This window comes from Aulonocara stuartgranti, assembly GCF_965226115.1.
Source record: "Aulonocara stuartgranti genome assembly, chromosome: 10".
Lineage (NCBI taxonomy): Eukaryota > Metazoa > Chordata > Actinopteri > Cichliformes > Cichlidae > Aulonocara > Aulonocara stuartgranti.
The window spans coordinates 20,000,707-20,018,235 of record NC_138946.1 but is presented as its reverse complement, the minus strand read 5'-3'; the positions used below and the strand labels follow the sequence as shown (position 1 = coordinate 20,018,235).

Below are 17,529 nucleotides of genomic sequence, written 5' to 3'. Positions count from 1 at the left end.
GGAGGCAAGCTACGGTTGTAGCCACAGCTGCCCCTCTGGCCAACACCAGTAGGCGGTAGGGTAAAGTGTCTTTCCCCAAGGACACAACGAACAGGACAGAGAGCCCAGGGATCGAACCGGTGACCTTCCGGTTACAGATACGCTTCCCAACCCCCTGAGCCACGGTCGCCCGGCCTAAAATAAAAACTACAAATAATTGGTGCAACACCTACATGAGTAGTAAAACTTCCGTTACTTTTACATAAGAAAATGGTGCTGAGTTGTTTGTTTGAGGCTTGAATTTGCGCAGTCTCTAAACCCAGAGAGCAAACAACACACATAGATGTGCGTGTCTGCGCTCACGTCAGTGTTCAAATTACATATTAGACATGTAGGCCTTGTGGAAGATTGAGCGTGCACTATTATTCACAAGTATCTAATTACACTTCTGTCCCTTGTGTTTTTCAGTGGATGCCGTTGTTATTAATCAGACTTTTTCCTCCCCATTCACTCTCATAAACACAATTATACTCCCTTTCCTTTTAGCACCTCAAAGTGTACAATCACAGCTGTCACTTTAAGCTGTAAAATTGTAGTGATGGCATGACTATAGACTGGAGGCATATCATCATTTCCTTTTTGTTGTTTATGTTGTTGTTATGATTGGATGAGCTGAAGTTTTTATTTTCCGGCGTACAGCTGGTGCATTCACTGTCCATCAACACAGATTCTGGGATTTTTGTTGAGTCGCAATTCTGACGATAACTGTTTGTGCAGGTCAAGGTAAAGTCCATAGATGCCTTTTTTCACCAACTCACTCTAAGTTGAATTTGCGGCTAAATGTACGTGCATGTTTATTCTGTATTTTACAATTATGAATCATGCCTGAAACAGCTAAATAAATAAGTCAGATTTTATTTATGGCTTTTAAGACAGTTTTTGTTTTTTATTCAGAATGGGTCTGAAATGGAAATACAAGACTTTATATTTCGGAATACAAAGATACCACGGTTAATTCTACAAGCCCCAACAAAAATCTCTTTTGTCCTTTTTCCAGCAGCTAAACAGCAGTTTCTGCTTCACTGATGACAGCTGCAATGGATTTACTTCACTAGCCTGTAACCTGGATGCTGCGAATATGCAGGTATGAAAAATGTAAACTTAAGCTTATATGTGACACTGATTAATGGCTGTGGACAAAGGTTTGTGGGGGACTTTTGCAAGACATACAGTATCTTCCGTGTGAGTTCTGAAGACAGTTGAACCAACAAGGGAAACTGCGGTGTTGGCTGTCATGTAGACATTTTAGTGTTTGTCATCGGGGGCGGGGATTTTCTCAAGCGTGGGCTCCACGCCCCAGATCTCACGAGCATACTGGGCAATGGTGCGGTCACTGGAGAACTTGCCACACCCAGCAATGTTGTAGATCACCTTCTTGGTCCATTCCTTGGGATTCTAGGGGAGAATAAAAATGATTGATAAGCCAAGAATAACTTGACTTTTACACTGTGAATGAGACAACTATCTATATCATACTATGAATACATAAGAAGCATTTTTTCCCAGCTTTTGCATTTAATTCCTACCTTATAAAGAGCATTGACTTTCTCTTGGCATTTAATGTAGTCTTCATAGTCAGCAAAGACCTTAAACCTATGCAGAGAATAATGCCATTAACCAAATGATAACATAACAGGCTAATAACAAAGTTCACCTGTTGCATATGAATAAATGCATATGTGTGAATGAACATGTGCACTGAATATTGCTTTGCATGCAGCAACACCAGGATGTTCAGCAAGTTCATACACAATATTTGTATGTGTGCATGCAGGTCTGAGCCTCAGGCATCTAATGTTAGATGTGTCTCTACCTGTCATGATGCATCAGCATGTTGACAATTTCTTTAAACAGGTCATGCTGCTTTGGGCTAAAGAAGCCTCCAGCAATCTGGTCAATAGCCTGTTTCAGCTCAGGCAGACGGTTGTAGTACTCTTCGGCGTGGTATCTAAGCAGGAAAGAAAATAAATAACAAACACATTCAGAAACACAGAAGGACCAGGTTGTCGCCGTAGTAACTGAATCATTCACAAGGAAAAAGCAAATAGGGCCTATAAAAAATATGAGCCCAAGGCCACACCTTTTTCGTGTGGAAAATCTCAGTTTGTGTGGACATAACATTTGAGTCTCTGTTTGGATTGTCAGAGCATGTGTACACTCGTTTTAATATCAGAAAATCTTGATAGTTGATCTTTTGTTTGTCTGACAGATATGGCAATATATTACGTACAGTAGTTATCGAAATTACAAAGACAATATGAGGCTAGGAGTAATAAATGTTCTCTCCTTACCCTCTCTTGTCAAGGGCCTCGACATCGTCCACCCTCATGCCGAAGATAAATAGGTTTTCTTCACCGGCCTCCTCTGCCATCTCCACGTTGGCCCCGTCCATGGTGCCAATGGTCAGGGCGCCATTCAGCATGAACTTCATGTTGCCAGTGCCAGAGGCCTCAGTTCCAGCTGTAGAGATCTGCTCTGACAGGTCAGCAGCAGGGATGCCTGGGAAAGAGCAGAAGTAGGGGTTTGAGAAATTTTAGAATAAATATTAATAAACATTTGCAGTGATTTGGTAATTACCTTTTTCTGCCAGTGTTACTCTGTAGTTCTCCAAAAAGATTACTTTCAGACGGTCTCCAACGACAGGATCATTGTTGACCACCTCACCGATAGCCGTGATCAGGCGGATAATCATTTTTGCAGTGTGGTATCCAGGAGCAGCCTGCAAGAGAGCCACAGTTAGAGACACGACATTAAATAGCCTTAACACTTCGTATCGAATGGTGCTGAAATGTGACATAAATTTAAAGCTAATAGCTGTTAAATTAAAATACAAACCTTTCCTCCAATCATGATAGTTCTTGGGGTCCACTGCTTGTTGGGATCCTTCTTGATGCCTGGTGGAGATATAAAGAGACAAAACTGAGGCGAGCAGCAAAATCCTTTTTGTAGGCTCTGACACACAGTCGGTAAAGATCTGGAGCAACATGTTATTTGGATTTGAGAAAATATCAAATCAAATGAAAATGGCAGAGGCTTTTAAATGCATCCTTACGGTTGTAATAAGTGATGATGTGCAGGCAGTTGAGCAGCTGTCTCTTGTATTCATGGATTCTCTTGACTTGAACGTCAAACATGGAGTTGGGGTTGATCTTCACCTTGTAGTGCTCTTCCAGGTGCACAGCGAATTTCATTTTGTTTTCCTACGTGATCAAAACATTTATTTTACTCCAAAAAAAGAAAACAAGTCATAGTCAAAGTATGGTAACCCAAGAACATGAGAAAAGAAAAGCACAATTGTGACTGTCAGGAATGCCTTTTTGGCCATATGCGTATACTACTGTCTGCCTTGGGGAGGTTTCAGGGCTAATGATGTATTCATTTTATTTGCTTGTCAGTTGCAGAGACAGAAAAGAGCTACATGACTGTCACGTGTCAGAGATGAGAGGTGGATCTCTGGAATTTCTTCATTAACCGAGTCAGTGCTTGCTTCCCAGAACACCTTCCTCTGTCTGTAACTGTTTGCTGTAAAATATTGTCTTTGTTATGCAACTAAATGAACCAAGGTCACAGTCCAGTGGTCCAGTGTTGTGAGCTCAAACACAAGGCGAGTGTCACGTGTTGAATATCGCATGTGTCAGAAGCCATGGACCAATGTGCCTAAGGCCTTGAGGTAAGCCCACTGACTCATGCCCAACTGACAGTCAGGGCCCACCTCTATCCTGATGCTATTACTGTTCATGTGCAGAAATGTACTCTGAAAGCCCCAAGGACAACAGCCATCTAGGCTTGCGAAGTATTCATAAAATGGCATTTTTCCCAGACTGAAGTGGTAAACCACAATATGTGCTGGCTACGGTGTAGATGCTGCAGTTATTAACTGTTAATGCAGGCTTTGACACTGATCTTAGAGGAACAAATAGGTCAGCAGGTTGGGTCTCTGGAAAAAAACGATATTTCATCAGATATTTTACAGAACAGTTTGTGTGTGCAGTCTGAAAACAGGCACAGGTTGCTTAATGTGAAATATATGTGCCGCTTCTCTGCAGGACTTCGACATCCTGTCATCTTCAGACACAATTATAAACATTCACAAGCATTCTTGTATCTTTTTGAGCATAATGCTGGATACATATTAGACAAAATAACACATTACTTGCCTGTTTCACTTTGGCAATATCACGAATGAAAGCCTCATCATTCACAAACTTGATGAGGTTCCTAAGCTGGTCAAGGTCACGAATGAAGTCCTCCCCAATTCTCTAATGAGAAAAAGATAAGTGAAAAAATAAATGAGTAAATAAATTGACTGATCATTGTCCTTTGTTAAGTATAACCTAAATTTAAGCACTGTGTCCCTTGTATATTTGAAACACTGCTAACCTCGGCAATGACCTCGGCAAGCCCGGGGTTGCACATAACCAGCCAGCGGCGAGGAGTAATGCCGTTGGTCTTGTTTTGGAACTTATGTGGCTCCATTTCATAGAAGTCCTTGAAGCTGCGGGAGAGCATAGCATATATCAGAACACACAGATGATGTGCAGTCCTTGAAATGACAGAGGATGGGGATTTATGAAACAGATAGCAATACACTTACTACACACACTCGTGCATCTGTGTGCGACGTTGATTATGATTTACCACTACAAAGGATGATCAGTTTTTGTTTAGAGACGTACACTGTAGCTTTGAGGATGTCCGAGTGGATCTGAGCCACGCCGTTGACGGCATGGGAGCCCACAATGCACAGATGGGCCATGTTAATCCTCTTCTGTCCGCCTTCTTCAATGAGGGACATGCGGCGAAGGCGATCCACATCGCCGGGGTACTTAGCAGCAACTCTCTGCAAAATTCAAAGGTGCACGAGAAGCAAAAATAAACTAAGTCAGAGGTTATATTTCTTTATTTCATTTGCTGAATATGATTTTACTTGTCACACTTGTCACTGTAGGGTCAATACAGCTATTCTAAAATTATACCAGACCACCAGTAGGACAGTTTCAGTCAGGATTTAAGTAGATGAAAGTCAGTGTGTTATCTGGTTGAGCAACAGCTCATAAAAACCTGCCCACCACTTTATGTCAGAAACAAGTCTCTCTCTGTTCACGAAGAATGTGGGAGTCTATTCTGACAGATGTTGCAATTAAAAGCCCATCAGGACCATTTTGTCCTTTGACTTTTACATTACAGCATTTTGGTTCTCCTGCCAATCTTTGAAGTCTGTCCTTGCATTTTAATAAGGTTTCCTGTTGTCTCGTTCCACAGTAGCAATCTAAAATCCACAATGGAACAATATTATTAAAAAAGTAAGAATAAGTATTTTGTTTTTTCTGCTTCTTTACCTTTCAGGTTTTTCAGTTTCATGCTGTATTTATGCTAGAAGGTTAATATCTTTCTTAACTTATCTTACCTATGAAGCAGATTAAAATCATTAATTATAACATTAACTATATTTACATTGAGCCACAGGACAACGTCAATATGTCCTTCCTGTGCTATATATAGTAATTAGGAGCCATAGGGGCCTATGCATCCAGCACACCCCAGATTATGACATGCTGCAATGTGCAGAACTAACCTCCAGGTGGCGGCGGTTGATCTCATAGACTATTTCCAGATGACGGGGCAGCAGATGAGCAAACAGTTCGACTGGCCAGCGCTCCAGAGCTTCAGGGAGAACCGTGTGATTGGTGTAGGCACAGGTTCTCACACAGATGTCCCAGGCCTCACCATCAGCAGCAGGACATTAGGTTTAGTGAACAGAAAAATAAATAAATTCTGAGCTGATATCCACCCTGCATCCCTCCATTGTCATCATCATCAAGGTAATGACAGACATCAAGCGTCAAACACTGCGGTGACAGTAGGTAAGTTTTTAACTCCACCTTCTTGCTGAAAGAACAGGTCGCTTCTCCTTTTTTGTGACCTAATAGATCAGCAGTTGCTTCTGAACTCTCTCATCTGTAGTTCACTTTTTGTTTTGTTCGCCCTTCCAGCAGCTGAACTCTGTTTCTTTTGCTTGGTAGAGTGTCCACATTTACTCCAGTTATACTAGTGTCAACCATTTCAACTGCCTGGAGAAAACTACTGGCAAAAACAAACGGGTCAGCTTGCTTTGGTTGTGCATTCAAACCTTTAGCCTGGTAGCACACAGAAAGTGAGGCCTACTGGGAAATGTTCGCACCAATTTAAAGCCAGATGTGTCATTATTCTGTTACTGTTATACTGTGCAACAAACTGACCTCACTGTGATCATTTAAAGCAGCAAATCAACATAAAGCACACATAACCTTTTAAGACCCTTTTAGGGGTCGTATTAATCTGCTACTCACCGTTTCCCAGTTCAGCTTCTCTTCATCAACAAGAACCCTCATCAGCTCAGGAATAGCCATGGCTGGGTGAGTGTCATTCAGCTGGATGGCAACCTGAATATGCAAAACATTAAAGAAAGTCAAAACCGAGTTTGAATGGGTCACAGAGCGCTTTGTAGATACTATTCTTTTCAACTATTCTCCTAAGGTACAATAAAACCCACCTGCAACCTGTTCAAAAAACTGACAGAGGCAATTTAATGAAGACCCAGGGAGAACATCATGAGGAAATCTTTTCATTTTTGACAGAAACTATTTTGTTGAGTTTTTCACTTCACCTTGTCAGGCAGTTTGCTGAAGTCTGTGCGAGCAATCTCCCTGGAGCCAAACTTAGAGACCTTGAAACGGCGGATGATGTCTTGCAGGGTGGCAGACACCACAAAGTATTCCTGCTTCAGACGGAGCTCCTTTCCTTCAAAGAACTGCGGGTAAAGACACATATTTGTCTTTTTCTGTTCTGCAGTCAAAGATGAATTTTCTTTTATTATTCATTAAGCATAGCCTTTTGTATATCAGCGGCTGCTTTTTTTCGTGGACCACTAAAATATTTTAATATCACAATTACATATTAGACTTGTGAGAAAAGATTTAGTGAAGCTTTAATAGATCTATGTCTAATCTCTTAAGCAGAGACATTATGCTAACACCCATTAAGAATATACTGGCAAAGTGTACTACATGTGTATAAGCGTGCATTTGCATTTGTCCACTGTGCAGCTAATCAGTGTTTAAATCAGATCTCCCTTGAATATGCAAAAGACATAAATTTCACACTTTTCATCCCTCAAAGATACCAAATTCATGCCGCTATAAAAATGATGGTCTTACCAAAAATAAATTATTTATTCTCAATGATCCCAACTAAACCGCCACAAGATTGGTTCAGATCTCTAGATTCATGTATGTCCAAATTCCTTTGGAAAAATAAACCCCCACGTATAAGCTTAAAAACACTACAAAAGACCAAGGATAAAGGAGGACTAGAACTGCCTAACTTTCAGCACTACTTCTTAGCCAACAGGCTTCAGTTTATCTCAGGATGGCTAAAACACACCCTCTTAGATGAACCTTGGCTAGATGTAGAACAAGCACTCTGCAATAATCTAGAGATCTCAGACCTACCATTTATCAGCTCAAACATCCAACGACATGAATGCTTTAAAAGCATCAACATCAGCTCTTCTCTGACAGCATGGTGGGAGTTTCTAAAATTGACGGCGTCTTCATTAATCCCATGCAAACGTACACCTATCTGGAACAACCCTGACATATTACAAAACAATAATATGATAAACTTTTCAGATTGGAGTGATAAAGGAATCAAATATTTAGAACATATACTAGAAGGAACAGAATTTATTTCATTTGACGGGCTAGTTACACAATATGGGATCAACAAGAAAAGATTTTTAGAATATCAACAAATTAAATCCATAGTAAAAAAGAAATTTAAACCGGGTCAAGTTGAACTACAAACACCACCAAGTGTGGTTCAATTTCTTACTCTTAAACCCCCCAAATTACTATCCAAAATATACAGAATGCTTTCTAAAACAGATGAATCAATATCACTTCCTATTGCAAAATGGGAAGCGGATTTATCAGTTAACTTAGACCTAAACTTCTGGTCTCAGATTTGCTTAAAAACCTTTCATCTAATTAGAAATCCCAGTCTTCAATTAATTCAATACAAAATATTACATAGAGTGCACTATACAGGTCATCGGATATTCAAGATGGGCTTTACGTCTACCAACAACTGCTCACACTGCCAAACCAATTCACCGGACAATTATATCCACGCTCTTTGGTTCTGTCCACCAGTTCAGAAGTTTTGGCGCGAGATATGTGAAGACTTATCGAAGTGTCTGAAATGTAACATTCCAACTTCCCCCTTAGTGTGTTTGTTGGCTTAGATAATGTCACTTCAGAAAAGAATATCGCCCATATGGTTTTCACTGCCCTATGCATTGCCAAGAAAACAGTCCTCATGAACTGGAAAAATAAAAATAATCTTAATTCTAACCAATATAGAAATTATCTATTAGATTACATTAGTCTTGATACAGCCTCTGCCACCACATCAGATCAATTGCTCTGGGCTCCTTTGATCAGCTCCATCACCTAGTGGGGGTGGGGGGTCATAGTTTGGTCCCGCCTTCACTGTTGTGATTGGTGTGGGGGTAGGGACAGGCTTAGGGCGTCGGGGGGTTCCCCGGAGGCATCTTCCTTGGGGGGCTCAACCCGGGGTAGCGGTCATGTCCGGTTAGGGGCTCTGTTGGCTCTCAGGTGACTGTTTCCTCGCGGCTGCGTGCAGCGGGGCTAGGGGAGGGTCTGTGCTGACGGACGTGGGTTACTGACCTGGTAGCCTGGCTGCCCCTGGGTGGGTCCGGGATGGGCGTGAGGTTCTGGGGGCGCTCCGTCTCTGGGCTGGGACCCGGACCGGGCCTCGGGGGCTTGGGTCCTGGTTGGTGTGTTGCCGGGGTTGTGGGCGGGTGGGTGCATGGGGGCCCAGCCCTGGAGCAGGGTGCCGCCGGTGCGTCGAGCCACCTGGGGGGCTCTTCAACTGGTGGGGGAGATTGTCACATCTTGCAGGAGCTTTCCTCTCCTCAGGAGCTCCCTCTGCAGGAGGGGGAGATACAGGAGAGGTGGAGGAAGATCTCAGCCTGGGTGTTTATTGTCTTATGTAGTCTGGAAGATGAGTGGATGGTGGGGTGGGTGCAGTTTTCTCTGTGGTGGGGTTGGGTGGACTGTCCCGGGCTCTGTGGGGCCGGGCGGCGCTGCTGCACTGGGCCCGGTCTGGATGGGCCTGGGCCCCCTTTCCCTGGCGGGTCGCGGAGTATGGGGGTGCCTACTGGGGTCAGCGGGGGAGCTGGCCCCAGGGAGGGGTCACTTGCCCCTCCCTTCCTTCCCTCCCCATCTCCAGCTGCCTCCCTCTTCCCGCTCCACCACAACCACCCACACATGCAGGGCCTTGGAGTAGGGGTATGTCACCAGGGTGCAGAGGAGGCTACCCCCCCCTCTGTCCCCTTCTGGCTGCCTCTGCCTCAATTTTATCCCACAACTTAGACATTCACATTACTCACACTCTCATTACACATACATATAGGATCTTGGGGGTGGGCATGATACACGGAGTCCAAAGTACCATCAGGGTGTACACCCCACCCCTGGCATCGTTGCCCACCTCTCAATTTTAAATACACGTAGACATTGAGGGCTAGCAGGAGGGACCATGCGCTTACCTGCTGCTCTCTGGCAGGTAGCTCCAAGCCCTCCTGGGTTTTAAATGCACCTTAGAACACACATGCATCAACATTACAATGAGCGGGTGGAGGGAGGTTTGGAGTCTTCTCTCACCCCCATTCTCTGTGACCTGCTGGAGCAGGGGGGCTAGGACTAGGAGGAGGAGTTGGCCGTCCGACTGCGGTCTGGAGTGTGGAGCCTTCCTGCTGCTGCGGAGTCGGGGCGGTCTGCCTCCCCCCACCGCAGGGAAAAGGGAAACACCACCTGGGTCTGGGTGCAGTTCCCCCCTCCAGGGGCGGGGGCACCTAGACCCGGTTTGTAGAGTACGCTTGGGGAGTGTGATCGTGTGTACAACGTCTCTTTATGTCTGTCTCCACGTTGGTTGAGTGTGGAGTAAGTGCATATGAGAGCATGAGGGTGGGAATGGATGTTTGTATCTGTGTGTGCCTGTATTTCTGTGTCTATATGTCAGGTTGGGTGTCAGGCGCCACCTCTCTGGGGACATCTCAGGCCCTCCAAGGTTTGGAGGCCTATCTCCCCCTACCACCACTTCCCCTGCCAGTGGCGGACCCCCTCAGACATCGGTGCGTTGGTGGTTCTTTGTGTCCGGGGATGGGCGTCCAGGTACACACCGGCTCACTCCTTGGCGGCCGCTTATCGGGGCCTGGAGCCTGGGGCTCGCTCGGGCCACTTCGGAGGTGGGGTGCCCCCGGCCTCTCGGCCTGGGGCTCGGTCACTCAGGCGCAGCTGGCTGCCGGCGGAGCTCACCGGCGCGTCACTGCAACTCCCCCTGGCTTCTGCTCCGCGGCTGCTGAGTGAGCCCTCATCTGGGACTCTCCTCAGCTCTTTCCGGGACAGTGGCGCAGCTGCCCCTCTGTTAGTCTTCCTTGGTCTCTTGTGTTCTGGGGGCCTCTGGATGTCTGGAGTTTTGATCTCCTCCACACCTGCTTCACGCCCTGGAGGACGGGGCTGTGGCCCCCCCACACCCTATAGCAGATTATTACATGAAGGAACCTTTTAAAAAACAAAAAACAAGCGCGTCCATGCTCACAGGTGTACACACGGGTGATCACACCCACAAACTACACCCTTTTTGGCTCCTACCTCAAAGCACACTGTGTTCTGTTGATCTTATGTGCTGCACAATAATGTTTAACATTTAGTATTTACTGTCATATTCCCATATATCATTGTGATGTTGTTTATTCTATTACTCTTGTTCTCTTCTGCTTGCTTTCTTTTTTCTTTCTCAGCAGGTGATCCAGGTGATTGATATATGCATTTTTTTTTCTCTGCCCGTTCTGTTGGTTTTTGTCTTTTGCCCTTCTCCCCCGTCCCTCTTCTCAGCTGTTTCTCTTTCCCTCTTTCTTTCTCCCCTTCTTTCCCCCAGTCAAGTCTGTCCCGTATTCAGTAAGTGAAAATAAAATAAACAATAAAAGGTGAATCAAATGGACCATTACGGCAAGGCTGGGATGGTCAGTTTGGTAAAGTAAATCCGTTGGGCATCTTTCTTTGCCTTTAGACAACAATTCTGATGGCAAAAGAGCCAAACGGGACAGGCCAAGAAAAAAATAAAAATAAATAAGAAGTAGAGGTAAAAGCCAATGTGTTGGAGGCTATGAATATGTTTTTGGAAGAGTTAAGAGAATACTGTGTATTTGCTGTTTTGATTTGCCAAACAGAGAGGATTTGCAAAGACATTTTAAGGCTGATTAAAGCAACTTAAGGAATTATATAAAGGGATTAAAACTAGCAAAAATTTAGTCTTCAGTTTGCAATTTCATATACTGAAGAAACTGGAAACATTAGCTTTCAGTGTTTTGAAACAACCTCAGCTTTCATTTTTGACTAAATTTAATAAATGATCACCCTACTATTATAATATCCCGATATTACTAGAGCAAACTTGATTGAACAGCAGTGTAACACTACATCATGAGTTACACCACACTTTCTGTTCTCAAATGCAAAGACGTAAATTACCACACTTGGCGTGAGCTATAACTCACGCTAGATGGTTATCTCCTAAATCCTCCTGCTGGAGCCTTTGAGGAGTCGGCACATGTTGGTCAGATCTTTTGTCAGATTTGAAACCGAGCTTCAGAGGAAGCTGGGAGAATACACATCGGCTCTAGCTGAGCACAAAGGACATTAGGTGTGGTCCAAATTATGGAAGTCCATCTCCCAGCTGAGCTAAGATAAGGTCTAACCAGTCACACACAGATCCCTTTGATATTCACATTCTTCTAGTTCCTCTAATTCAAGTTAATATCTGTATGCTCGGGCTATGAGTGCAGTGCTGGTGGATTAAATGGTAATAGAGCCACATTTTCTTACATTATCATTGGGATACAGAACACGGGAGATGTTCTCAGCCAGGTTTCTGTCCAAAACAGCCTGAATGTAGCCACCGACATTAACTATAAGGAAAAAGCAATTATTTAAGTTGATGCTAATTCTTATTTGACAGATGTATTTTTGAAAATACGTGCTTTCTGCCAGGATACATACAGTCTTTCAGGTTAAACTCGCACGGTGCCTTTGCAGACCACAGCCTCATGGTGTTGACAATGTTGTTTCTGTAGCCTGGGATAGGGGTGTCATAAGGCAGAGCCAGCACTACCTGTCAATACCATAACATGAAGAGCGAGTTATTTAAAACCGTAGATCATCAAAGAAATATCTTTCAGTTTAATTTGCTTTGTTCCACACATTCACCTGAGTGTCAACCCATTTGACGCCATCGGGGTGATGCTCGGTCCTGCCATAAAAGTGAACTGGGCGCATGTACTCAGGACGTGCTTTTTCCCAAGGGTTGCCGTAGCGCAGCCAGTCATCGGCCTCCTCGACCTGGGTAAAGCCACACATTTGTATTGAGGCAGAAAACTGCTCATTAGCGGGTGGCTTCTGAGCTGAGCCAGGTATAAAGGGATGTCAGGTCATGATAATGAAAAGGAGACTCCTCCAGCAGGTGATTTAAAAACAAAGCTGGTGTTACTTAAAAGGAAAGCAACAGCAGCTGTTTTCTCTCACTGAAAGGAATGTGAAGTTTAATCTTCTAACCTGCCAGCCATTGACAATTTTCTGATTGAAGATACCAAATTCATAGCGGATACCATAACCATAGGCAGCCAGGCCCAGTGAAGCCATGGAGTCCAGGAAACAGGCTGAAAACCAAAGGCAGGACATGATAACAGGTTCAATAATATCACAGCTCTTGGAAAGAAAGAGAGAGAAAGAAAGAAAGAAAGAAAGAAAGAAAGAAAGAAAGAAAGAAAGAAAGAAAGAAAGAAAGAAAGAAAAATGCAGTATTTTGGTCATCCAACAGGGATAAAAAAAAAAATTCCTTTTGAATTTATTTAATACAAAGCATGAAAAGATGCTCACCTGCAAGGCGACCCAGGCCACCATTGCCCAAACCTGCATCTTCCTCCATGTCCTCCAGCTCCTCCATTTCCAGACCCAACTGAAGGAGACAAACGCATACAACAGCAAACCAGTGACTCGGGGATGCTCCCTCTCTGTTACAGTATTTGAAAGCAGCAATTTCACAGTTAAAAGAGGATTAAAATAAGCATGTTTGTCTCACCTGGTACATGGCCTCGTCACAGGCATTCTCCAGTCCGAGGTTCACCATGGTGTTCTGCAGAGTGCGACCCATGTAGAACTCGAGGGAGATGTAGTACACACGCTGCATTGTGAATTCGAAAAGGAGAAAAAAAAATCATATTTAGCAATCAAACAGGTCAAAACTGTCTTATGAACACTAGCAGAAATACTCAAGTGACATTCTGCGATCAGGGTCGGGGAAAGGTCCCACTAACACCCGCCCCATACTGTCAAAGAAATCTGCGAGTCTCATCTATTGGCTTCATGGTTCAGAGTGCGGAGAAATATGCCACCTGAGCCTCTGTTTAGCCTTTGCCATTTAGTTGTGTGCTTTTTTTCTCTCTCTCTCTCTGACATGGAAGGGTGGACACAGGCTGTGGAGGTAAAGCAGGGGGAGAGAAGACTGGGCGACAGATTGCTTCAAGTATTATGTAACCCCAACATTTTGGGCTTGGGCAAAAATAACTCCTGTAGAGGTCACTGTAAAGGTCCGCTGATAACCTTTCATTGTGGAGTTCAAGTCTAGAGTAATAGGAGAAGTGGTTCAGATGGATGTGTAAAATAATAATGAATACATCTGACAGAGCCGTATCACTAGAGCGCTAACAGGATCTCCTGAATTATATATGACTCTGTTCCATATCTTATCTTTGTTTCATCTTCTTGTGTTGATTGGCTCTGCTTTTCCATGAATGTGTATTATTAGTGTTTAAATAGTTGCAATAGTAACTCTTCGGGACGTGATCTTTGCACAAAGATGTAGACGTGCTCTTAAGCTAGCATGTCTTCCCTCCTGCAAGACCTTTAAGAAGTTCACCTTTGACCTTTCGATGCAGAGCACCAGAAAAAGCTCTCGGCTGGTTTCTGAGTTAGAGCGCCCGATCAATAAACTTATTGTGAGGAGCAGCATGTGCAGATAATTTGCGAACTGAACTCGTGCATTGTAAGCTATGGCGTACAGGCAAATTTTCTTAACGTTATTAAAGAAAAATAATCTCTTTCATTCAGTGGGGTTATTAATAATCTCGCAAGAAACATTTTTCCCCACTAATAAGTTGAATTGGAGCTGAGTTTTGCTCTGCATCTGAACCCTCTATTGTAATTACAGACAGTTTCGTGTGACATTTTCGAGCAATAACGCGGTGTGGCGGCTAATATTGTGGTAACGGCAGCTTCATATTGTTCTTCTAAGGCTCTTTCTGTAGCTGTTGGCTAATAATACTGGGGTTGCTGAGATACAACTTCAATCCAACTGCTTTTAAGTGAACTCAGACACCCTCAGAGGCATTTGCTCATATGACACATGTGCTGTATGGTCAGACAGGAAGGGAACAGAAGGTCTTGGGGTGGTTTCATGTTTCAACACACTATAAGCACTGCAGCATACCAGCAGAGTGCTAAGAACCCCCAGTGAAGTTTAAATGTCATGACTTGGCATTACACCGATATCAAGCTGCTGAAGGTACAGTTGAAGAATACAAAGCTTTGGCTCTCGGTGGAGGAAGAAGTATTTACATCCCTACACCAATACACATTTTGCTTTTTCTTGCCATTAAAAAATTGCAACATTATAATATTTGATATCAAGCTGACAAAGTTTAAAGAAGAAAGCTAATTACATAGACAAGCGCCGCTCCTTTGACTGATATATGTTGACATTATACACACATGCATAAGACTAATGCATCAGCATAGCAGCAGGTTGAGTGGAACAGGAGCTGTAGTTTTGCCCAGAGTTAGCTCCTTAAAGGATTATTAGATAAATTTGAAAAATTTAGATAAAGTAAAACTAATGTGAAAGAAAAGAGGAAACAATTTCTTTCAATCTGTTTTTTTCTGTGTGTTTGTGTGTGTGTTATATGCTTACACCTTCTACAGGTATTTACTAGAAACAAACCTGAGTAATTGTCTTCAGGTACTTGACACCACTGTTTACTTTAAAAAATGTGAAACAGTGCAGAAGAAACAGGCATCCCATAAAACAGTGTAAGATCCGAAGTAATTGTAATGAAACAAATTTCTTTCATCTTTCCCTTATACCACTCTTACTCTATAACCACCCAAAATACAAGTTTGTACACAAATGGCCAAAAAGATATCAAAAAGATAGATTAATAATTGATTTGTAGGCGATAGGCTGTCACATCTAGATTTATTAGAACTTACTTTAGGGTCTTTCTCATAGTAGTACTGCTGGGTTCTGATCCACCTGCCAATCAAGTGGTCGCGCACCGTGTTGGCAAGCGCAAAGTAGTAATCCCTTTTGGTTGCCACGTTTCTGTCCTTGACCAGAGTAAAGTGGAGATGCCTGTTGAAGTTTTGCTTCAGATCTGAAACGTTTTCGACGCCGGCAAGGCCTCTCACTGAAATCTGTTTCCTTCTATCGTGGTCAGACAACGGTTTAGACATGGTGGCGCAAGTGATCGCGGCTCAGGGCTCTGACACTGGGAGAATGTAAACAGTATGGCAGCAGGTACACACCACCAGTCCCAGACACACAGCAAGACAGGCACCCACACCACAGCCCTGGCTTCACAGTTTTAAAGGCGCGATTATAAATATTAAGCGGAGGGTGGAGCAGATCGCTTGTTTAAGGTAAAAGGGTGGAGCGTATGCTGAGGACAGAGGATGTCACATCACAGTTATGTCAGTCGCAGATAACTAAGAGTCCCTTTTGGGATCTGTTATGTGTTACTGGCATCAGAACAAAGAATTGTACAAGTCGACGTCATTTACACTATATAGTGAAGGGAGGTTTTTACTGTGGTTACTCTCACAAAATTAAAACTTTCCAGGTAAGCTGATCAAATAATTTAAAATAAGCTGTACAAATATTCTACTTGCCATAAACTCAGGATTGTATCTGTTGCTACATTGTATTTTTTCCAGTTTTATTTTTATTTTAAATTGTCTAGCTGTATTAGCCTGGTGTTATGTTCAAGGATCTCAAAGTGCAGCTCCCAGGCCACTGGCGACCCTTGGTGTCATCTTAAGCGGCCTTCAAGCATCCTGGGAATCCACAGTTCCTGCCCCACTATCATATAGCAGCACAGAAAGAACAAAACCAAGGCAATATTCTCTTCCATATTAATTCCTCTTTTCTAGCCATCAGAGCAGCAAAATAAAACATCACCCTGTGAACTGAAACATTAGAAAAACTAAACTAGTATTAGTATTTAATGTGTGCACCCCTGAATCAAACATTGGGTCATCAAAATTTTAAGAACCCCTTACGGATAATATCTCCAGCAGCTCACTTAATTTCCCCATATTTTGCAGGACTGTTTGGCTACCAGAGGATATTTTTACAAAAAAAGGTTTGTTGTGGCACTTTGAAAGCAAAGCTCTACAAAGTGTGCTAATAATCACACTGTAGGGTGACACTATTTGTCAGCCACTGCAGTACAGGGCAGTTACAGGGTACTTGCAGTATGTCTCTGACAATCCAAAAAACCTCTACTGCAAAGTTTAAAATTGTCTCTCTACTCTGTCATTTCACTCCTACTGTACATAGCTGCATTATCAGTTATCAGCACAAACCAGTAATCCAGTGCATGTATGTGTAGGTCACATCTGTTCAAAGCCTGAAGCAATAACAGACACAAAATCAGCTGCAGTGAAGCAACTAAAACCCACTCTATTTTCAGTTATCACTCCAGCTCGCCAAGCTATCATAAAGTCTTGACCTTCTATAAATAGCAACCCTGACCCAGTCCCAAAGGCCATGATATTTGAAAGGCGTATCCTGTTAATGTCAGCAAGAGCCAGTAGACAACACTGCTATATTACTAGTAGCTGGAGTCGAGTTTAAGAGGGGAAAGCAGTGTTTGCAAAGCTTGTTCTCAGCGGGATGCGGTGCCATGTGATTATCATCATCTTGTTAAAAGACGGGTTCTGCTTTTGGACTAAAATTGTTTAGTGAAAGAGTGACTCTTATTTCAGTGTCTACTTGTGCCAGATTGTGCTGCACATTGAATGAATGTTGACAGGAAAAGTATTGGGAATAAAATTAAATTATCTTGTCTTTCTTACCATTCCCCACTCTGTCGCCTGATTGGACTAGATGTGGAGAGAAAGAAAGAAAAAGGTGTTGTTGTTGCTGTCAAGCACAACAGCAGTTAGACAGCAGCTAAATAGAAATCAAGTTGCAGGTGGTAGTTGAGCTGCTTGGCAGTGCTTCATGGTCGTTTGTGCATCAACTGAAGAATTCTTAGAACACACACGCACACACAAGCACATACAGCTGTCTACATTTGCTGTTTCCTAT

The 17,529-nt window shown here is 43.2% G+C and overlaps 1 protein-coding gene across 1 annotated transcript; it reads right to left on the bottom strand.

The window, feature by feature from the left end:
• Positions 1-878: 878 nt before the first annotated feature.
• Positions 879-15,763, bottom strand: LOC309715113 (glycogen phosphorylase, muscle form). The gene is made up of 20 exons (XM_082547951.1): positions 15,429-15,763; positions 13,243-13,344; positions 13,041-13,119; positions 12,717-12,820; positions 12,372-12,503; positions 12,165-12,276; positions 11,991-12,073; positions 6,686-6,829; positions 6,369-6,461; positions 5,615-5,761; positions 4,716-4,879; positions 4,420-4,534; positions 4,197-4,298; positions 3,092-3,239; positions 2,875-2,933; positions 2,617-2,758; positions 2,331-2,538; positions 1,853-1,987; positions 1,566-1,632; positions 879-1,434 (listed from the first exon to the last, which is right to left on the bottom strand). Exons 1-20 carry the CDS (start codon positions 15,669-15,671, stop codon positions 1,285-1,287), a joined length of 2,529 nt encoding a protein of 842 aa, XP_082404077.1. The 5' UTR covers positions 15,672-15,763; the 3' UTR covers positions 879-1,284.
• Between the last annotated feature and the right edge of the window lie 1,766 nt (positions 15,764-17,529).